The 23,552-nt window shown below is 37.0% G+C and overlaps 2 protein-coding genes and 1 long non-coding RNA gene across 4 annotated transcripts in view; all 3 read right to left on the bottom strand.

Moving 5' to 3' along the window:
- Positions 1–23,552, bottom strand: part of LOC117153013 (basement membrane-specific heparan sulfate proteoglycan core protein-like) — a 278,634-nt gene that overhangs the window by 145,943 nt on the left and 109,139 nt on the right. The window contains exons 12-18 of the mRNA XM_033326551.1: positions 20,274–20,537; positions 19,893–20,168; positions 19,259–19,498; positions 18,692–18,958; positions 17,816–18,091; positions 17,447–17,712; positions 8,276–8,294 (exon numbers count right to left, since the gene is read on the bottom strand). Coding sequence (XP_033182442.1) covers positions 8,276–8,294; positions 17,447–17,712; positions 17,816–18,091; positions 18,692–18,958; positions 19,259–19,498; positions 19,893–20,168; positions 20,274–20,537 — 1,608 coding nt within the window. The remainder of the gene's footprint in view (positions 1–8,275; positions 8,295–17,446; positions 17,713–17,815; positions 18,092–18,691; positions 18,959–19,258; positions 19,499–19,892; positions 20,169–20,273; positions 20,538–23,552) is intronic.
- Positions 179–4,629, bottom strand: LOC113157417. Of its 2 annotated transcripts, XR_003298460.1 has the most exons (5): positions 4,565–4,629; positions 1,326–1,782; positions 1,132–1,200; positions 838–981; positions 179–299 (listed from the first exon to the last, which is right to left on the bottom strand). It is a non-coding gene; the product is annotated as an uncharacterized LOC113157417 (long non-coding RNA). The 2 variants fall into 2 exon arrangements; XR_003298459.1 differs by lacking the exon at positions 179–299 and having other exon boundaries at positions 726–981.
- Positions 11,886–16,820, bottom strand: LOC113157393. Its single transcript, XM_026352879.1, has 10 exons — positions 16,388–16,820; positions 15,730–15,975; positions 15,522–15,629; positions 15,354–15,369; positions 15,174–15,268; positions 14,707–14,757; positions 14,564–14,623; positions 14,236–14,298; positions 13,108–13,173; positions 11,886–12,974 (listed from the first exon to the last, which is right to left on the bottom strand). The coding sequence occupies exons 1-10, from the start codon at positions 16,680–16,682 to the stop codon at positions 12,967–12,969; spliced, it is 1,008 nt and encodes a 335-aa protein (XP_026208664.1). The 5' UTR covers positions 16,683–16,820; the 3' UTR covers positions 11,886–12,966.

Genomic DNA, 23,552 nt, shown 5'->3' with positions numbered 1-23,552 from the left:
CTAATTAACAAAGAATTTATAATTACACAATTCAAACAATGACAAATATATAACTGTAATAAACACTAATAACTATATTACATTTGTTTAGGACTTCACCTGCTTGATGTCTGTGACGTATTTATCACAGACTTTGATTTGGATTTTTAGTCCTTCTTTAAGTTCAGCATCAAACGGCTGCCACTTTGTTTCTTCAATCTTCACCACCTGATTGTTCGAAATTAGTAGATCGAGCATCCCTGGTGTGACTCTGTTGCTCCAATGGCATCAGTGATGACATCCACTGATGTGTTTACATTCTGGTGAGAGTAACACAAACTTTAGTTAGGTTTTCATACTTTGATATTATTCCTAAATAACCAATAGCCTGGTATAAATATGACTACACCTGCCTCGACAATGTATAGTAGAGGGTTGTCCAGTTCCGGATAAATGCTCCATCCACTACTGATTACCTGGATCAGGTGCATTAAGTCAATCAGAAGCTTCTAAATGACTAAACACACTTGGGCAGTGATGGTTGGAAAACTAATAATTCTTCCACCTGGAAAACCTTGAGTGTCTGCGACAGCCAACAAATTTTAAGACTGAATCACTGAATACAGACATCCACTGACCCCAGCAGCTCCATACTATACTATAAAATCTGCATCATTATTTTATTAGGCTATGTAACTAAACCCCTGTCTTTCAGCCATATACTTAAAATGAATTTAGTTAAAAAGACATGATCATGTTTTTATAGTTTAATAATTGTACATTTATCATGTTTATTGTATGTGACACAATGTTAAAATCCTTAGTAGTGTGTTCTGTTGCTCTATTTAAAGAGGATACCTCAATCTCGGTGTAGGTCGACTTTAGCTGGAGCTCATAGCTACTTTTCCCACATTTCAAGTGGGACACCCTGATATGGGTCCCCAGCTGCAGCTCAATCATTGCTGCTTCCCTCCACAGGCACAAGGCTACTCGATTTGTGTCCTGTTAGAGATAACAGGACACTACATTTTATGTAGTGGCATAAGCTTTATCACTACATGGTAAAAGTTGCTACTTTGCAATATGCCAAAAATCTTAAACAAAGCAAAAAATACAAAAGAAGGAAATAATGACATTATGTGGATAGTCTACCTTCTGCAACATCACATTCTTCAGGGGTATGGCTTCCTTCCCAGACTGAATTTTCTTTACAGAGGAAATCTGAGGGGGAGCAAGGAAGATTGATGAGTTAGCCTACCAAACACTTTACTACAGTCTATTACTACAGTCTTTGTTAATAATATTATGTTATTTTAGATGATAACTTATATTATGAATTGACTTACTTCAACAACTTCCCCTTCCACAGATATAAAACTCTGTGTCTCTGTACACTTCTAGGGGGGTGAGTGGAGAGGCCGGCTGAAGGAGGGCTTCCCCCTCCGTAATAAGCTCCTCCGTCATGCTCACAGGAGCACTGCGGAAGAACTGTGTCTGTTTATTTATGTGTATATAATAAGGGGGAGACTGCCCACCCAGTGTGTGACCCCTCATAAAAATAGTTGTTGCGTTGTGTGATTTTAGAGGCAAACTCTTCATAAAGAGTTATTTTTCTTATTGTTTTGCCATCACTAATGGCTGCTATTTTATTTATTTTTTGTCACTGCTGGTCTGGCAACATCTGTAAAATCCCAGGCCAAAACTTTGGGTTGGTCCTTTAATGCCACCACATAGATATGTAGTGGTGGTGGCCTAAAATAGGGGGATTCGGGCTTGGTCCATACTAAGCTGTGCAAATCCATTCTGAAATGATAAAATAAAGAGAAAGTTAAAAATGAAGCAGTAGCATTTGCATTATTTCTTTGCATGTTTAAGTCTTTGTATTCCATGTGTATTCATATTAGATTTCTGGAATAATAAAATTGCTAGTTCAGTGTATTATGCAGGGTTTTATTTATTTATTAGGGTAGTAATATATTAGGAAATATCTATTTATTCTACACATCCTTCATAGCACTGACTGGGTCCGTTAAGTCCTAACACAGGAACTGGGTGGTTTTATTTTTTTATAAAAAATAAATAAATAAATAATAAATATATTTTAGGCTCATTCAGGAGCTGCATCTGTACTCCAACTGTTTTTAGGTGTAGCCTACTTCAGGGAGAACCAATTTGACAGCTTATTGACGTGACTGATGTCAGGTTTTCTGTGAATTGTTTAACTTCGTCTCGACCTTGTGCTGGGTTCAGCAGAGACGCCGATGTGCAAGACACTTCGAAATGAATCGTATTTTTTAAGCCGTGCTGCGTTCACTGCATCCAATCTGGAAACACCTTGAGACGTCCCACTTTTTTATGCTCTAGATATATTTTCGAATTTAGTCTGATCTCCATAGACTTCGAAATGAATCGTATTTTTTAAGCCGTGCTGCGTTCACTGCATCCAATCTGGAAACACCTTGAGACGTCCCACTTTTTTATGCTCTAGATATATTTTCGAATTTAGTCTGATCTCCATAGACATCTGTTTGAATGTGGGTAAAATCTGGTGCACGTTCTACAGCTTTGTGTAATCATTTAAAGAACTGTGTTTTCACGTCACGTTAGCGACAGCTAATAATAGTTATTATTATAGTATAGTTATATCGTTATTTGTTTGATGTACTTTTTTGTTTAGCTTGGCGCTCACAGCAGCAAACGAGGTTTAGCAACACGGTGGCGTGACGTCATGTAAAAATCACCAATTGAATTAAAAGTTTTTGTGAAGGAGACTTTTTATTTGTTACTCTCAGCAGCCTATCAGTGTACTTCATAGACAATCTGTGCTGGGACCCTGTTTGGGACAGACACAGCACTCTTTAACCTTCTTAGCCAAAACTTCATGTTAAAAAAGGCAAGTTGTACAGAAAACATGAGCAGCTACTGTAGGCTATACTCCCAGCACATCTGTATTTGAAAGAGACTGAAGTTTAAATAAGTGTCTTGTAGGTGAATTTTTATCCTTATTAATGCTTTCAAGTTTTTCTCAATATTTCTGAAAAATATATTACTTCACTGTGATATTTAAGAATCTTAAAGAAAGTTAAAAACCATGTCTTTTAATTTTTATCCTAGTACAATAAAGCTTTTGCAGCTCTGAAACTGTATTGGAAATAGTCTGTGGTAACCGAGGTTAGTTTTCATGACATAATGGAACTATTTTAAGTGAGACCCAGTCAGATATTAGCCTTCAACATTAGAGAACTTAAGCACCTTTTGTTTTTACAGGTTTTAAAGTAGAGTAGTCTTTACATAGTTTGGTTTTGAAAAGTATTAGTCTTTTTTTTCCTGAACCTCAAATTTGGAAGTTGCTCTTTAAAGCTAACTATTAAGTTGCCACAAAAGTTAGAAAACAAGAAACTATTCCTGACTGACATCTTCTTCTCTTTCGGCTTTTCCCATCAGGGGTCGCCACAGCGAATCATCCTTCTCCACCTAACTCTATCATGGGCATCTTCTACCCTAACACTAGCCAACCTCATGTCCTCTGTTAAGACATCCATATATCTCCTCTTTGGTCGTCCTCTTGCCCTCCTGCCTGGCAGCTCCATCTCCAACATCCTTCTACCAATATACTCACTATCCCTCCTCTGAACATGTCCAAACCATCTCAGTCTGGCCTCTCTGACTTTGTCGCTAACACAGGCAACGTGAGCCGTCCTTCCTGACTGACATGACTATCAACTATTTAGCAAAAGGGACTATTTTTCAGCCTTTGTCTTTTATTCTCCAATAATTTCTAATTTCTTACCTTCTGGCCTGAGAAGTAGGAGTCAGAATCAGCAGTGGTGATAAAAGTGATAATGTCACAGCGATTGACCCAAAATATGGACAGTGATAATCTGGAGACAGTAACCAATGAATGTCTTTATTGTATTATACTGTACATGTCTTGTTTATTATATATATATATATATATATATATATATATATATATATATATATATATATATATCACCTACACCTACAGTAGCCTATGTATTTAATTACTGTATAATTAACCCACTGAGCCTCTTTCAAACAAGAATTAATTCGTGCTTTGGATGTTAAAATTAACTTTATAATGTTTTTTTTATGTGTGCTTGAATTGCCTAAAAACTAGACTTTGTCAAAAGGCTGGAATTTCCAAGTGCCCCTGAACTCCACACGTCTTTATATTAACCGCCCTTCATTCCTCTGTTGTCTTGTAAGTAGTCGACACAGATTCTCTTTACAGACTTTAATGTTTTTTAAGTTTTTTTTAAACATAAGTATGAAAGTTAAACATAATCGAAGATATATCAAATACAAAAAGTCCACGTCAGTGAGTTTTATCTTAAAGGCGTAATTGTCAACAAGTTATGACTAGTTAGCTAGCTTTCTAACGGGCTAGCTAACTGGTAGCGACTAGCGAACAGCTAGCAACTATGCTAATGCTAGTATAAAGACATGTTAGCGGGCGAGACTACTTAATTTTTTTTAACGGATAATCGTTTTAGCTTTTACTATGAAATGTACAAATGAAAGGGTTGTAAAATAAAACTGTTTCTGTCAGAACACAACAAACCTGGCTCAAGAGCGTTTTCCCACTTCATAGTAATTAGCAGCTCAACTCTACTCTACTCGACTCTCTGTTCACTCAGTGTGGTGACGCTTCTCTCTGACCAATCAGAGATAGTGACGCTTCTCTCTGACCAATCAGAGATAGTGACGCTTCTCTCTGACCAATCAGAGATAGTGACGCTTCTCTCTGACCAATCAGAGATAGTGACGCTTCTCTCTGACCAATCAGCGATAGTGACGATTCTCTCTGACCAATCAGCAGTCCACATCGCTCCCCTCACCTTCCAACTGTTGCTATGCAGTGGAAAGTCTGTAAACAAACACTGAGATATCTGTGTAGTGTCCATATTTCTATATCTAGTACTTTTAAAGTAGTTGCTGTACACATAACTTAAAATAACCTAAAAAAAAAACCAGATTTTTCTTGCATTTCTTTACCTTATGATTATGACCTCAGATACATAATATAGTTAGAAATATAGTTAAAATAAAATCATTATATTAATGAAATGTCTTTTTAACCGTTGCTCCGTAAAAAAAGACTTTACCTCACGCTATCTGCTGGTCGGAGTTTTAAAAATGTATAAAATGATATGAAATTTCTAGTTTCTGTAGTATGTTAGTTACCTTACTGAGTTACTAGGTACCTTTAATTAATAACGTTAAACTTATCTCCTTCTTTTTCTATCCAGAACTTACAATGTGTCCCTAAAGCTGTACTATATGTCCAGCTTTGATGAAGAAACACCATTCCTCTGTTCAGCTGATAACAAGGGAGGGATGCAGCACCTCCTCCATTGTACCACCTTACAGTATGCATGGGGAACCCTGCTCATTGCCTGCTCCCTGCTCCAAACCAGCTGTGCCTGCACAGACTGGATCCAGTCATAACAACTGTGTGAACTGGAACGTGTTCTACAATGTCTGTCGCGCCTGAGACCTCAACCCACATATGGGAAGCACCCATTTTGATAATATTGGCTTCGCCTGGATAACTATATTCCAGGTAAGAAAGGCTTCGCTATGTGCAGGTAATATTAGGAAGAGATTTCATTTGGACCCTGAGATTGTATTATGATGTTCATTCTGGCAGTGCACAGTTTGTGGATTTTGGGTTCTAACTAGAAGCTACTTAAAGAAGATACTTAAAACTAATTCTATTTCTATTGCTCCCTACCTCTCTCTACCTACAGGTTGTCACAACGAAAGGATGGTCAGAGATCATGTTTTATGTTATGGACACTGATTCCTTCTGTAATATTATTATTTTTATTCCCATCAGTATTGTAAGTACTCACTTTTTTGTTTTTGTGTTTTAATTAGGAACTTGAGACTAGAGACACAGTGTTGTAGCCCACAACGTGGCCAGCTAAAGCTTATTCTCTGCAGAGTGATGCAAGTCTATTATTTATCTAGTTTAAAGGCACAAATGAGTTACTGTTACTGCAGCATTCAGCTCCTCCGTCATGTGAGCTGACAGATTTTTCTGTTTGCACATTAATACTGTGGTCGAAATAAATTATTACTGCATTTTCAAAGTTATTAAAACGTTATTAATAAATGTCAGATTCAATTATGAAATAGGCTAATTTGAATCTCAAAATCAGCTGTGTAATAATTGTAAATATAAATGAATCTCTAATCTAATCTAGCCATTTACCCTTACCCTAAGTAGCTGCTTATTTTTCTCCAAACAGATCATTTATCATGACGAATGTCTGTACAGTCGTCATCACCACTCAGTTCTCTGAGAACATAAGAGGAGAAACAGGAGAGCAGCGAGAGGGAGCTGTGTCTTTCACACAGCCTCGTTACAACATAACCAGCTGGATTAAAAACATCTGTCACCGTTTCGACCTGGCACCCAGCCAGCCTTGGATTTTCCCCAGTTCTTCCTCTCCCTCTCCCTCTGGACTCCGCCCACCAGCCACTTCTCTCTCTCTGTTTCCAGCCTCCTCCCAAACCTGCGCCCAGCCTGCCATCAGCCCTGTTTTTTTTCTCCCTCTCTCAGCCCTCTCAACTTTGTTCTTTTTGTGAATTGTTTTCCTGCCACTGAGCAGTTGTTTTCCGTTGTACTTTGGTTTTGTTACTTTGTTCCCCGCCTCACTGGTAATTTTATGTTGTTACTTTGACCTCGTGTTTTTGCAAAAAACAACTTCGGGGGATTGTCAAAAGCACTGAGGAGTCATGTTGGTGAATTTTATCAGTGTACTCACCCTGGCCATTGAGCACTATCAGCAGGTGAGGAGGGGAGTCTGCTTTTGTGTTGTCTACTGCAGGCTTCTGCAAGTTTCAGGTGTGTGAGGTGAATGCGATACCGGAGCTGCTAAAATGTTCAAAAACTAAACCAGTTCTGGCTGACAATTAGTTTGAAGAGGACTGCTATGGAGCTATTGCTCCCTCCCTCGATCTCTATCTGTCTTGCCCTCTGTCTATTCTTGTTATATTCCTTTATTTCTTTCCATCTTCTCCACTTACAGCCTGTGGAGTTGACAAAAATGATACATATCAGTAATGTGATCTTCACCACCTTATTTGCTGTGGAGATGTCCATAAAGCTGCTCACTCTTGAGTGGGAGTACTTTAGTGACCGAAACAACCTCTTTGACTTTGTCATTGTTTTTACTGGGTGAGATGATCCTATGAAGCCTGGCTTTTGCTTTTCCCAGTGAGCAACGTAGGATTAAAATTTTATAAAATATGTGTTTTTTCAGAAATCAAAAATCATTGTTTTTGTGGTTTTCAGTCTGTGGGACATCATGAAAAACACTGATAGCAAGCTGTCAGTTCTGAGAACATTTCGTCTGCTGAGGTTTGTACGGTTGGTTCACTTCTTCCCTTACATGAAGAGACAGCTGACTGTGCTAAGGAGGACCATAGAGGGGGCGGCCCCACTCTTCAGGCTGCTCTTCTTTGGGATTTTCATTGCACACACAAACCATTCCACCACCTGTAATGTCACAGGACGCTTTATTCTATTAATACAGTTATCACCCACAAGGAATTAAATAATGAATTATTCTGACTGTCGTTTCTTTGCAGTCTAATAGGAATGCACCTGTTTGGCTGTAAATTTGAATTTAAGACTCCGAATGGAGAGATCATCCCCAATCGCAAAAACTTTAACAGCCTTCTCTGGGCCATGGTTAGTTTGTGTCGTCATGAAGTCTTAAAGTAATCCAGTGCAGTAAGTTATATTGATTTGAAGTAGCAAAAATAGTTAGATTACCTATTTAAATTTTTAACAGGGTAACTAGCACATTTTTAATAATTGTACATTGTATTCCAACATCATGCAATTTGTCCAATAATATCAGTTTGTGTTGCTCTCTTTGTTAAATCTGTCAATTAAGATTCTGACTCTGGAGAACTGGAACCTAGTGTTGTACAACACTATGGCTAAAACCTCACCATGTGCCGCTCTGTACTTTGTTGCAGTTATTATTTTTGGAAAATATGTTTTTCTAAATGTACTCGTGGGCATAGTGGTTGACAACTTCCAGGCTAAGGTAAGAATGTCTGCCTCAGTTCTCTCCATGTTTTATAATTTATTGACCAACACTAACATAACACCCCCAAACACTTGCGATATGTTTCCTGTTGTTCTAGCGTCACTCAGGTTCCGAAGGAGACAACTCTTTGTTTGATTCTGAAAGTTCGCCAAACCGAACCCCTGAGAATGACTGTTAACAGATAGAAATGGTAAGTTCATAACATCCAGGCTTTGATTGAACCTGCAGATGCTCATGAGGACAAAGTACGTTTTTTAGTTAAGTCTATGTGCTAATCGCACATAATGATTTGTTGTAATTTAACTTTTTATTTAACAATATCTCAGCGTGTTAAACGATATGATGTCACTGTCTACACATAAAATGACTAAAGGCAACAATGAGTTGAATTTTTACGCTGTAACAATCTCGTCTGTATGTCTCCCCGCAGTTCTCCTCCCTGCCAGCAGAGGTGTTCCTCTACCTCAGCCTGTCTCCGGCCCCTCTTGGTTCCCCGCTCCTCAGCTTGCAACACACCTGCTCATCATCATCATCCCTATACTCCTGTTTATAAGCTCCCTCATGTCCATTGCTTGTTGCTAGTGTGTCTCCCATGTATCCTGTTGTTCCTTGTTTCGTTCGTTTCCCCGACCTCTAGCTTTTTACCCTGAGCATTATTTAGTTTCATGGTTCTCTAGGTTTGTGTTAGTCCAGTTTAGTCTGTAGTTAATCAGTTAGGTTTTTTCTCTCAGTTTTTCTCCTCCTACGTTTTGTAGTGAGCGTTTTTGTTTTCTCATTGATAGCCTGTTTTTTCTATGACCTGTAGTGAGTATTTTGTTGTTTTTACCTTTTATTATTACCGGTTGTTATTTCCTCCTAGATAGTGAGCGCTTTTTGTTTTCTTGTGTAATTTTCCTCCTGCCTTCTGCGGTGAGTGTTTTTCATAATTTTGTTTCCTGTGCGTGTCTGCTGTTTCTTTGTATTATATCTACTCTGTTTATTGTTAATAAAATTTATTTCGACACTGCCTTGCCTGTTTGGATTCCTGAGTGTGTATCGGGTTCTCACAAACAATCTGAAATCCAGAACTTGATTTTGCTTTTTCATCTGGGCCACAGACACTTGCTTCTTTCTTTTGGAAATCCAAAAAGCGAAACTAAAACTACTAAACTTCACTGAGTTTGTATTATGTCTTGAACTACATTGGAGGTCAGTGGCAAAGACAACAAAGATGAAATAAGCCAAAATCAGGTTCTGAAAATCCTTTGGCCACAATCTGCATAAACTTTGTGCAAATATCGACCCATGCAGAGATTTATGAAAGGCTGCAGAAAAGTGCTCCACTGGTTCAAAGAACACGAGGATTGGTCGTTCTACATGTTGCCTCCAGAGAACAGGTAAGTGTTATATTATTACCACCAGATGACAAAATGTAAATTTATTATCATCAGACATGATCCTACTGTTCTGAAACATCCTTAAGAAGTATCTGTTGTACAATAACAGGTTATTCGTTATTGTCTTCAAGGTCACAGTGTGTTTACTCTCGTGATTGAATATTGAAAAGGGAAAAGACAGGTTCATAAGGAAAAAACAAGCACCGGTTCATAACCAGGTGTCTATTAATCAAACCAAACAATGGTATATATGTGGCTTAATAGGTAGAGCAGTTATCTACCAATCATAGGATGAGTGGTTCAATTCCCGGCTGCCATGTCACATGCCAAAGTGTCCTTGGGCAAGACACTGAACCCCAAGTTGCCCCAGTGTTTACCATTTACAGCTGGGCAAGACAAAATTGAAAATTAGCTAGAAATGGTCATAACACACACTAGAAAGACAGAAACAGGCTACTAGAGCTCAATAAGGACTAATCATTTGGGAACAGGACATGTCTGAGGAAATAATACAACCAGCAAATAAAGTGAGACAACTGAGTGTCTTGTGAGAACAAATGTGAACTAGATTTAATTGTGTCCAGTGGTTTTGGCTTATGGCTTCAAATCACGTCTGATTAGACCCATTTGTTAAATATGAATTAAATTGTCTACAGTAGAGGGAAGTTGATATAACAATACTCTAAAATAATTTTTCTGGGATGTATTTTAAATACTCTAACTAAGATAACTGAATTATTAACACAGTGTTATAGGATTACAATTTGGAATATCATTTCAGTTTTATAGTATCTTCAATTCCCTTTTGCTTTCATTTATCTAATCCAATGCGTATTATGTATGTTTGTGTTTAGGTTCCGTCTATTTTACCTCCGCGTGATCTCTCACAAGATGTTTGACAACGTGATCCTGATGTTGATTCTCTTGAGCTGTATTGTCATTGCCATGGAGAGGCCTCCAGCAGACCCTGCCAGCATAGTGAGACACACATACTGAATATGTTGCACCAGAGAGCGACACAGAGTAAACGTTCACATGGTATCAAGATGTGCAGTAGATACACACATGTCCATATAGTGACACACACTCGTGCACCTGGATACATACTTACACACAGACAAGATGGATGCTACTCATTTGTTGGAATGAAGAATATATAATTTTAACTAAATGTAATACATAATAAAAGCAAGTTATAAATTAATCTACCATCCTTTAGGAGCGATTGGTTCTGAATGTGGCAGATTATATGTTCTCTGGTGTCTTTCTGGTGGAGATGCTTATTAAGGTGAATATCAGTTCTGTTTTCAATGCAAAGACGTCTGTGGTTATTAAGAAATCACATAAATATTGAAGGAAACTTAAAATTCTTCTTCTTCCTCTTACTGAATAAATGCACGTCATCGTTTCTGAGCTCCTGAATTATCTTTTCAACCATGATCATGACCATGACCATGTCATGATTGACATGATCATCTAAAACAAAGAGGGACAGTACAACAGTGGATGGAAACAGAAAATAAAGTTGAAATGAAATTAAACATGAACTTTAAAAAATGTTGATCTAAAGGTCACATTTCAAAACTTTAAATGAATCAGAAACACCTCAAAGTTACATAGAAACTGTTCAAAATGAAGTGTTTACTGGTGATGGTTAAAAATCAGAGAAAACTAACTATTGTAAGTAATGAACCGTACCTGCAGCTGATCCAATCTTCACCTCAGAATAAACAGAGCTCTCCTCTGGTTCATGTTTCTTCCCTGTTAGCAGTGATCACATCAATGAATGAAAAGACTGTGACTGTTTCTATTTATTACTAGTTGTTCTCACTACACTACATTTGATCTCAGTTCTCATTAAATCAAACACTCACCCTTTTCAGAGATGGTTTGAAACTCAACTGAGACATATGTGACGTCTTTCACCATCTTACACCAAAGCAACAGCTCCTCATATTCTTCTGTAACTTCTATATATTTGTCAGTATCAGTAACAGCAGCTGGTTGTGGTCTCTGACCAACTATCCTCAGACTGAACAAGCTACTTGGATGAGTAGTGAAACATTTAAGTAAAGTAAAACACAATCCCTGATCTCACAGGACCTTTTCTAAAACACAATAAAAACTAAAATCTGTGATTTGTCAACTCAACTAAACTGGTTTAGATTGTAGCCAATACAGTTTGTCTGTTGAGGTACATGTGAGCAGAACGCAGTGCTGAAGAAAAACAAAGAGATTTGAGACGAGTGGGAGTGAAAAGGATGAGAAATGAGTAGATTAGAGGGACAGCACAGTTAGAGGAAGGATGCAGAGAATATCAGGAGAAGAATGATGAGGATGGAGCTGCCAGAAAGGTGGAGAAGAGAAAGACCAAATAGGTCCATAGGTACATAGGTCATCTTGAAACATTGTAAAGAATATAAACAAATAAATATTGATAAAATAAAAATAATCAGGTTTTTATTGTGACTGGATCCAGATTACAGTGAATCATTCAATCACTTACACACACACACAATGAATGTCTCATATCTGACACACATACTGCATGAAGAGTGGAGTTAGAACAGAGCAAGAATTAAAAACTGCTTTTCAGTGTAACTATCTTCGGTGGTGCTGTTTTTAATGAGGAAGTAGATGAAGAAATCAGATTTTAAAACTGAAACACCACAAGAAAACAGCAGAGTCAGGAACAAACTAAGTGAAGCCACTGAGAGATGAACAGTTGACATAACATCCTGTATGTGAAGAACTGATGGAAAACACAGATTTTCAACCTCATGTGGGGACATGAAAAACCCTGCTGTGCTTCACGTCTAATCTCTGCTGATCTCCTCTAGATTTACCAACACTTTCCCTACATCCACACCTAGTGGGATCTCACCATGAAGACACTTTTCAGTATTTGTTCATGTTTTTCATCTGAATGTCTCGGAGCTTTCTACCTTCACATAACTGAGATGAACGGGACTAGTTTGTGACATTTGAAATGAAAAGAACAAATGTCTTGTTGCTCTGAACAGTTCACACAACAACAATCTGTCTTTTGTCAAGTTTGATAATGTCAGAGGGAAAAGACTGTGGGATGTGTTTAGTACATAAAGCAATTAAAAACAAACAACTTACTACTGGAAATATGTGTAAAAAGGTAAAAATACAAATACAAAATACATAGTTACATACTGTACATATATCAGCAGGATATGTAGTAGATCAAACTACATATACACAGTAAACGTGTGTGAAAAAGCTTCTCTCTGCACCGTCACCTCTGTCCTACTGTACAACTAAATGATCATTTAGCTGCTGTTTGGAACATCCAGCAATCTGTGCTTTGTGCTGAAATAACAGAATATGTACATCATAATCTTAGGAGCATGTGTGATGATGTGTTCTGTTGTGTCATCTATTAACACATTACAGGACAAACTACTGAGCATGTTGTCATGTTTTCTAGCAGAGATGCTCACAGTGGTTTTATTAAATACTGTCAATCATTTGTCTTTGGTTTGTTTTCCTTACAGACCTGATAAAAAACACAGAAACAACATGGAGTTATCAGAGATGGAACCATGCTTTCTGACATTATTATGAGTTGTAACTTATCTAATTATTTGTCAAATATATCATCACCATAAGCTACATGGCAGCATTTTTACCAAAAGACGTTCCAGGTTTGACTTGGGAATAAACAGGTTCATCTGTCGCTGCAGCAGAAGATTTTTCTGTGAACAGAAGTGATCTGATTGAAATATTTTTTTTGTCATAATTAACTATGATAACATAGTGAACTGACAGGTAGTCAGATTAATATCTCCATTACAGTTCTACAAAATAAACTTACAGTAATACAAAAAGACAGGTAAGAGGTAAGAGTCTCCCATTAGATAATTACTGCATGGATGATTATGTGTCAGCTACCAACCAGTTATTTAACCCTAACTGATGCAGTGAGTAACTTCTCAGTTCTCAGGTTTTTAAACAACCACGTCAGAAGACACATGCTGTGGTTGTGGAAAAGATGTTAACCTGTTTTAGAAGGGTCAAATTACAGGCATAAATTAAGCACAGAAAACATCTAAGAAGACTGAAACTATAAAAACTGGAAGAAGGTCATGTGGTCTGATGAGTTTAGATTTACCCTGTTTCAGAGTCATGGATACATCAGGGTAAGAAGAGAAGAGGGTGAAGTGATGCACCCATCATGCCTAGTGTCTACTGTACAAGCCTGTGGGGGCAGTGCTATGATCTGGGGCTGCTGCAGTTGGTCAGGTCTAGGTTCAACAACATTATGTAACCAAGGAATGAGGTCAGCTGACTACCTGAATATACTGAATGACCAGGTTATTATTATTATTGACCAGGTATATTCTAAGATGACAATGCCAGGTTTCATCTGGCTCAAATTGTGACATACTGGTTCAGGGAGTGTGACACATTATTTTCACACATGGATTGTCACCACAGAGTCTAGAGAATAACCCTATTGAGAACCTTTGGGATGTGCAAAAAAAATAATGCAACTCTGGAGGGGAATAAATGTTGTGACATAGCAGAAGCTTATTAAAACAATGCCACTGAGAGTGTGTGCCATAATCAAAGCTATAGGCAGTCTAACAAAATATTAGTGTGACTTTTCTTTTGGGCAGGCAGTGTATTTTTCCATTATGTCTTGTCACAGCTCAGGATGAAGGGGTCAGTTTGTAAACTGCTTCAAATTGGTGCTGTTGGCAGAGACTTAAACATTTGCAAATGTGGATTTCATGCAGTGCGCAGACTTTACCCACCTTTGTTTTCCTTGGCTTTCTCTTTCTTGTTTCTGTCGATCTGGGCATACACCTTACTGTCATCTGTAACAGAAACAACATGTTAGCATTGGTTTGTTCAGCAGACATATAACATACAGCTGATTTATGTAACGATGAATGGTGACTTTACTGAACTGCATATTGGCCCATAATTATATTTAACCATGTGACATAAGCTTTGATTTCTGAGACTGTACTTCCCGAAATAATCCTATGAAATCGTCAAAGAAAAATAACGATCATTTAAGACACAGAAGGCTGTAAAATCTTTAAATTAGATCTCTTGTTTAATAATTGGAGTCCTCACCCTTCTTCTTTCCAAAGGTTTTAAGTTCAATCAAATAATATGTGGCATCATCAGATTCATCTGAAATATACAGATGGTTTTAGTATTAAATCATTACAGACATTTCTAACTAAACATACAGTATGAATCTATTGTTACTGTACCATTTCCAGTGTTTTCAGAGTCGTTCACTGATTCATAGATGTGAGCCTCACCTACAGGGAAAATTAATAAATACATTTATATACAATTAAAAATTATATTTCAAATAAAGATACTGTCAATAGAACAAGTGCAAAGACAGCACATCTTTAATATTTCATAGTCTTCATTTCTTAAATTTAATAAGTCACACTCTGGCCTGTAAGATATATTCATATTTTTCTCATCTACAGTCGTGTCCTATAAGAAAACAGTGGAGCAATAATATTTTTTTGATTATTTCTATGTGGTAGTTTAGGTTCAGTTCAGGTTGACAGTTTTACATGTGGATTTCTTGTTGTGTTTAAATCACCTCAGGAACTGATTGTAAGGAAGAGTTAATGCAAAGTCAACAACAGCAATAAGAATCCAAATCACAAAAAGGTAAAGCAGAGAAACCTAAATCATCATCATCAGTTCAAATACTGACCATGGAGAGGAGAGGACTGGTCATTATGTTGGTTTTCACTCTGGTTGACCCTGTGATTTGTGGTGGGGGGGCTGCTGCTCTCTGACTGAATCGACCTTAACAGAAATAAATACATATGTTTAATCCAGAGGTGGAAAGTGCTGCTGTTAAATATAAGAAGAGAGGAAACTGTTTACTGACCTAATAAAGCAGGAATCTGTGAAAAAGACATTTGTTGTTACATAGTTTTCAAACATAAAGAATCCTGCTGCTGTTTCATGCTATGACTTTAAAACACATCTATGTATCTGAATAATACAAGAGAAAGTAGCAAATAAACAGCTCATATCAGAAAGACAAATATCTCACGCTTGGACCGTCTGAAGCGACACAACAGGAGCAGAAGAACGAGAAGAACAAGAGAAAGGACTCCACAAACCAGTCCAACGATCAGTGACCACGGAAATATTTCATGTCCTGCAGAGACAATAAGAATAAATATTATGTTGTAGTCAGAAACTTCAAATAATCTATTTTACACATAAGAAAATACATAAATCATTTGAATCTTACTCACTCTTTACTGTCATCCAACTCTGTGGTGACTCTTTTCCTGAGTGTTGACATTTGTAGAAACCTTCATGTGACTTTGACACTGCAGAGATAATCAGCTCCACTCTGGTATCATTTTGGAGAAGTTTGTCATTTTGATAATAAAACACGTTGTTGGAAAGTTTTTGTCCTGTCTTCAATCTGCAGCCAAGAGAAACAGACTGTCCCTCAGTCACAGGATGAACAGGACTCATCAGGATCATATCTGCATCTAGAAAACAGTCAAACAGTAACAAGTTTCAGTCAGAGATCATCTGCAGAAGAAGCTGACGTAGAGTGATGCTACATTTATTTACTGATATTTAATCTAATACTTACAAACTATAAGTTACTTTTCGACACATAAACAGCTTTTCTACAGTTTCTAGGAATAAATGATCCAACACTTGATTTGAATGTGATGATTGACACTAAATCTTCAGACTAATCCTGATCTTCACCATTGATAAGAGACAGTATGGAACTGTCTTCTTTTTATTTAATCTACTGTACCATGTAGCAGAGTCATGAACTAAACTCTGAAAACTTCACTGTGTACAACTCAGTTCTATGGAAGTAAATGATATAACTGAATTTAGAAGATGCTGTAAATACAGAAATGAAATGAAAAGAATCCAACATACTGTGTCCAGTGATGTTGACTGAATTAGTGAACTGTCCTGATCCAGACTCACACCAGTACACTGCAGAACTGTTCAGTCCACTAATGTTACATGTTGATCCAGTCATCGTCCCCCAGTCAGAACAGAGGGACAGGTAACTGTCCTCAGGAAACCTCCTCACTCTCCACTCAGTAGAGTTTCCTTCACAGCTCAGAGACACAGAGTCAGAGGTGAAGTGTTGAACTCTGTCAGGACTCACAGTGAGAGACGCTGATGGAGGAAAATCTGAAACACAAAACATGTTGTACACACACATGTTGTGACTTATACAGAGCTAAACAAGAACTTCAAAAGATTTCTCATTCTTATTAATATCATAAGTCAACAGGACACCTGGAGATTTCTTCAGCTTTACAAAGTTCATTACTTTGCTGACATAGATTTTACATGTTGGTCACAGACAAATAACTGGAAGATAAAGATGAAAGGAAAGGAACAAAGGAACAAACTGACCTCCAGACCAGACAAACGTTGGTTTGCTGTGTTCAGTGTAAAACACTGGTTCTCCTCTTCCAGCTCTACACACATATCCTGCTGTGTGTGTCTGTCCATGAACCATGTAAGAATCCTCTTCAGTGCCACTGTCACTACCAGGTAGCAGCTCATATCTGTAGAGTCTGTCTGACAGTTTGGGAACAGTCTTATACCAGTAGAACCTCCATCCTGCAGATGGATGTTCAACCTCACACTTCAGAGTTACTGAGGCTCCAGGACTCAGCCAGGATGGAGACACACTGAGGAAAGACTGGGGTTTATCTGTTGGAAACAGGTTTTCTCTGTATCACCACATGTTATGTCTACTGTGAAACATTAAATTCAATTTATCTGAACTTGAATAATCTTGTAATAGGTATTAGAAACTTTAAGATGGTCTAACTATGGAAAATCTAAATGTTTATTAACAAAACTGAAACATTTGTTCTTGTTGAACTTTGTACCTCACTTGTAACTTGTCACTTTAGATTAAATCATCAACATTTTCAGTTTGAATGACATATAACTTGACTTACTGTTGTTCACTGTCAGTTTGATGAAATCACTCCACTCTGTTGTTTTATATTGAGCATTTTTCCTTCTGCCTTTACACCTGTAGTTTCCACTGTGTGATGAAGAAGCAGAACTAATCCTGAATTCATTTTGATTTGAAGGTTTGATGGAGCTGGTTGTTTTCCATTCATATTCCCACGAAGTGTTTCCTCCCTGAATCTCACATCTGACAGTGATCATCTCTCCATGGTAGATCTCAGACCAGTTGGGATTCAGAGTCACAACCACCCTGTTTGAGACTGTTCATGTTCAACAATTTACAAGAACAACAAAGATGTTAAGTTGTATTCAGACAGATTTCTATTCTACATTGTGAGTTTTAAATCTCCTTGTCAAACTCACCCAGTGTGTTAATTCTTACTGACTGGCTGTACTGGGAGTAGTAAACTGGTTCTCCTCTTCCTCCTCTGCACCAGTACTGTCCTTCCTTTGAGACACTGATTTGTCCATTTGACTTGAAAACATCATCTTGTCTGATCAGGAGTTCAGTGGATTGATCTCCTCTGTACCAGTAATATTTCCAACCAGATGATGGATTCACAGAGCAGCTCAGAGTCACACTGCCCCCTACTGGAATGACTTTTATGTCAGCGTTCAGTTCAGCTTCTGGTTTAGTTGCTGTTTATTTTAGAACAGAGACATAAAAAAGCATTAGTGTCTTCATAAATCTGAATAATGTTCTAAAATAAATTAATGAAAATGACTAAAACTAAATATGGCTGAACTCATTGTATCATGGATGCACAAATTATTCATATTATCACTGATCTGTATCATGAAATATTTTCTTTCATGTGTTAAATAAATAATTAATTAGATACTTATTAAATGGAAACATGGGTCGTATTTTAATTTCCTGTTTATTTGTTGTGATTTGATGTGATTAACTACAGATGCATCATCCATTACTTATCAGTTTTTTTCAGGTTTATTTAACCTCAGTAAAAAAAAACTCTCTCGAAGTTCAGTGCTCTGTGGAAACTGGACTTGTCTGAGATTCTGGACTTGAGTCCAGAAAAAGTGTCTAACACTGATCTATAATCAGAGCTATCTGAGCTACCTCATGAGCCAAAACCAAACCACATCATGACAGAGAGTCAGAACCTTCCACACAACCGACCCCCCTTAAATTTATCTTTATTCTTGTAGTAAACATGAAGAGAAGTTTTAAATTAAATTAAAGATAATTTTCATTATTTTCTTCATTGTCCTACTTACGTGACACAGTCAGTTTGATGACTCTGCTCCACTCTGTTAACAAATAGTCTCCTCTGCCCCGACAACTGTAGTCTCCACTGTGGGACTCAGCAGCTCTGTAGATCCTGTATTCACTTTGTGTTGGATATGTGTTCAGGTTTGTTGGTCTCCATTCATACGTCCACTGAGTACGTTCATGGTTCTGGATCCAACATCTGACAGTGATTGTTTCACCAGTGTAGATCAGAGACCAGTTGGGATCCAGAGTCACAGTGGGCCTGATGGAAACTGTTGACATGGAAACAGTTTTCTATCTAATATCTACTGTATCAGCAAATCAATAAACAATAATTCAAAGATTTATAAGATGTCAAATGAGAGTTTGACTCATTTATGAACTGTTATCATGAAGTTTTGTGGAGAACAAGTGGAGGAGAAAGTATCATCTGATAACTCTGACTCTCACTCTTTGACATCTGTCCACTAAAAACACAAAGACAATCCCACCTAAAATCTACAAACATCTATTTTCAGGTCTTATTCTGATGAGAATCACTAATTAATACAGTAATAGAAAAATAATATCACCTGTTTTATTAATAGTAACTTCATTACTGTTCTCTGTGTAGTAAACTGGGTTTCCTCTTCCTCCTGTGCAGTAATAGACGCCTCCTTCTGAAACTCTGTTCTCTGATGACCAAGACCCTGAGTTACGTCTGAACCAGTATTTCCAGCCCTCAGACTCGTCCACAGAGCAGCTCAGTGTCACTCTGCCTCCTGCTGGTATGACTTCACTGTCTGCTCTCAGTGAGGCTCTGGGTCTATTTGCTGTTTAGTTCAATGTAAAAACAAACATAGAAATGTTAGAATAAGACTTTCCCCACATTTCATTGACTTCACTATATTGACTAATTCATTTGCTGCTGATATTAAACATCAAACAGTTTTTTAAAAGTGTAGCAGGGAAACCTCACTTCCAGCTCCCAAATAGATTCAGATTTAAACCAAGATAGACTGATACATTTCTATTAGTCCCATGATTCACTGGTTTGCCTGTAGCCTTTACAGCACATTTTAGAATAAGGGAACACAACAAGTAAGTAAGTAAGAGTTCAATGTGGCGTTATATATTATATACAATGAATACAAAGAAAACTACTACAAATTCTAATTGTAAATGTGAAGTATTGTATTTCAGAATATATAAAAATATCGAACTGACCTGATACAGTCAGTGTGAAGGTTTTACTCCACTGTGTTGAAGAATAGGAGTCTCTTCTGTTTCTGCCCCTACACATGTAGTTTCCACTGCTGGACTCAGAAACACTGAGAGTCCAGTAATTAACATGTGTCTGATGTGAAGTTGACTGAGGTGTTTTCCATTCATAATCCCACTCAGTGTCTCCACCTCCCTGGATCTCACATCTGACAGTGATCTTCTCTCCACTGAAGATCTGAGACCAGTCAGGTTGTAGAGTCACAGAGACAGAAGTGGAAACTGAGAGACACAAATAGAAATATTGAATTAACTGAATTAATTTGATTGGTGTAAAATGTCCTGACAGATGTGTTGAAATATTAGAAACACAGGAACTGAACTCACCAGTTATCTCAACAGTGACCTCATCACTGTAATCAGTGTAGTAAACTGGTTTTCCTCTTCTTCCTCTGCACCTGTAGATTCCTCCTTGTGAGACTCTGATATCTCTGTTTTCTTCACCAACAACCTGAGCTTCATTAGAGTTTGAGGTTCGTCTGAACCAGTCATATTTCCAACCATCAGAGTCGTCCACAGAGCAGCTCAGTGTCACTCTGCCTCCTACTGGTATGATTGTTGGACCTGCTGTCACTTTGGCTTTGGGTATAGCTGTTTCGATTTAAAATAATGAAATAAACAACTTAAATCATGAAATGTGTAGGTTTTAATGTAAATATGAGAACAACTTTCAGGTTCAGTCAGTTTAACTTAAATCACCAAATATCAGATTACAATAAAAAATAATATTTCTCCATGGTAGATCTCAGACCAGTTGGGATTCAGAGTCACAACCACCCTGTTTGAGACTGTTGATGTTCAACAATTTACAAGAACAACAAAGATGTTAAATTGTATTCAGACAGATTTCTATTCTACATTGTGAGTTTCAAATCTTCTTGTCAAACTCACCCAGTTTGTTAATTGTAACTGACTGACTGTACTGGGAGTAGTAAACTGGTTCTCCTCTTCCTCCTCTGCACCAGTACTGTCCTTCCTGTGAGACACTGATTTGTCCATTTGACTTGAAAACATCATCTTGTCTGATCAGGAGTTCAGTGGATTGATCTCCTCTGTACCAGTAATATTTCCAACCAGATGATGGATTCACAGAGCAGCTTAGAGTCACACTGCCCCATACTGGTATGATTGTTGTTGTAAGTTTGGCTTTGGGTTTATCTGTTGATAAAATATGACAAAACATGTAAATTATTCAGATGGAAATTACTTTAAAGTCATTTAAATTTACTTTGTCATTTGACAGACACTTTTCTCCAAAGTGACTTATAAGTTAGATACAAGTCATGCAACAGACTCTACTATTGGAATCCTTCCACATATTTTACATTTTTTTTATCTTTCAAAGCCTACAGTCAGTACTACAGCAGTTTTAGATTACAGTGCACCAACATGCACCATGTGTTGAAACTATCAAGTAATTCTGGTCAAAGTTTCTGAGAAAAAAAAAATCTTTACACAGTGAAATTAAAATATATTTTGAAATAATTTAAAATCAGACAATTAGACAAAACACACTGAAAGAATAAGATCATAAATACTATCAGTTCTGTTGGTAAAACATTGATGACTCACCTGATACAGTTAAAGAGACAATATTACTTTTTTTTATTTGATTTGAGCTCCTGTGGAAACCAAAACAGTGGTATTGACCACTGTAACTTGTAGATAGAAGTTGTAATGTGAAGCGTTTATGTGAATTGTACTGAACAAACTCTCGACCGTCTTTATTCCATCTGTATTTCCAGTCAGTGTCTTTTCCTTCCCTCATGTCACAGATGAAGGTCACAGACTGTCCAGTAAAAAAACTGGACCAGTTGGGCTCAAGGGTCAAAACAGCATCTAAAACCAATAGAAACTAAAAAATAACTACAAAGTTATGAATATAAAGTATTACAGTACAAACTATTTTACTCACAGGGAGAGATTAATCATAATTAATTAAATAAGAAGAAGAGAAGTGAACATTGACCTTGAGCATGTCCAGAAGGGAAGATTGTGTTCAGCACTGAAATAAAGACTGAAACTTAGCACATTAAGAGGAAAACACAGCAAACAACTGGACTTTCATTAATGACTAAATGTAACAAATGATCAGTGGTAAAAATCACATCAAACTGTATCTGATGATTTAACACAGTCGTCCTCTAAAGATCCTTCCTACAAAACAACCAAGCTGATAACAAGTGTGCTCTGTTCAAAGTGAACAAACCTCTGATCCTCTGTTCTCCTCACTACAACATTTTCTCTCATTTGTTCCATCAATCAGTGATTTACTCACAGAAAAACTGCAGCACACAGAGAAAAGTGTGTCCCATCCTCACATCCAACACCGACTCTCGGAGAAATTAACCAAACTGCAGCAAATGAAGAGAAACTCTGTGAAAACACAAGTTAGTTCATATGTGAAGTAAATATGAGAAACATGAGTGATGAACATTGTTAGTAGAGTGCTTGGATAACAGCATGGAAAACAGGAGACTTGTACAGTTTTTGTACTAGAAATACAGAAAATGATGATGAACTGGTTTTCTGGATTTTCCATATATTTTAACAGCAGACAGATATGACTTCTTGAGCTACATTTCAAACACAACAACAACTGTTTCAATAACATCATGGTTAAACCATTAACTACAGTTTTCACTTGAAGTCAGAAACTAACAGGAACAAAAATTTCCCATTTAATATATTTACTCTTCCCACGTTCTATGACCAAATAAAACTTTAGATTTACAGTAAAAAAACAGATAAATATTAACTATATAATTTGTTCTACAGTAAAAACCTTTAACCTTTTACACCAGATTTATAAAAATAGCCCATTTTACAGGTTCGATCTCAGAAACTCTCTTAACTTCCACCTACAGCTGCTTTACTCAACAAAAACTAATTAGTCAATTTTAATAAATAAAGTGGTGATGAAGACTGTAGTGATGGTTTGTTTGGCTTCACTCCAGTGAAACCAAACTAATGAATTAAAAGGAGAACATATTTCACATGTATACTATTAACTGCAATAAACTGGTAAAGAAAGTTTTTAAAATCATTGATAAAAGAAAATAGAAAAAACAAAAATATCTTTAGTACTCGTTATGCAAATTGTCCCATTATTAATGTGATATAATACAGCCACCTGGAAACATCACTAATGTTTGCAGCTGGTAAAGATGGAGCTAATTTTAACCACTTTGGTCGATGTAGGAGTAACATGAAATAGAAATATTATATTTAAGTACAAGTATCCCAATATCGTACCCGAGTTCAGTACTTGAGTAAATGTACTTTATGTACTTTCCACCACAGGTGTTCCCCGCTGAGTCATCAGAAATGATCAAACTGACAAAAAGAAAAACTAATCTAAACTGTTCTAGAGAAAGCTCATCTGGATTTTCAGCTATAATTTCTTGTCTTAGAAATAACATGACACATTTCTCTTCACTTTCAACACTTTCAAATGAATGGAAAATAATATATGAGATTTGAAGTCTCCTCATAATCTCTCTACATATACACAAGTTTCTAATCTCATAGTTGACATATCTACATGATTATAGCTCAGCCTGAATACACTGATTGTGAATATATGTACATGTAGAAAACTAAGCA

The sequence above is a fragment of the Anabas testudineus genome, chromosome 18 (assembly GCF_900324465.2).
Source record: "Anabas testudineus chromosome 18, fAnaTes1.2, whole genome shotgun sequence".
Classification (NCBI taxonomy): domain Eukaryota; kingdom Metazoa; phylum Chordata; class Actinopteri; order Anabantiformes; family Anabantidae; genus Anabas; species Anabas testudineus.
This window is presented reverse-complemented; position numbering and strand designations above follow the sequence as displayed.

Excerpts from the sequence above, each read along its gene's own strand:
- LOC113157393 (XM_026352879.1), bottom strand. The coding sequence starts at position 16,682 with ATGTGTGTGTACAACATGTTTTGTGTTTCAGATTTTCCTCCATCAGCG. Across the intron at positions 14,758-15,173 it reads CCAGTCCTCTCCTCTCCATG|GTGAGGCTCACATCTATGAA; the intron begins GTCAGTATTTGA and ends TTTTCCCTGTAG. Across the intron at positions 13,174-14,235 it reads GAAAGCCAAGGAAAACAAAG|AAAAATCTTCTGCTGCAGCG; the intron begins GTGGGTAAAGTC and ends TTCTGTTCACAG.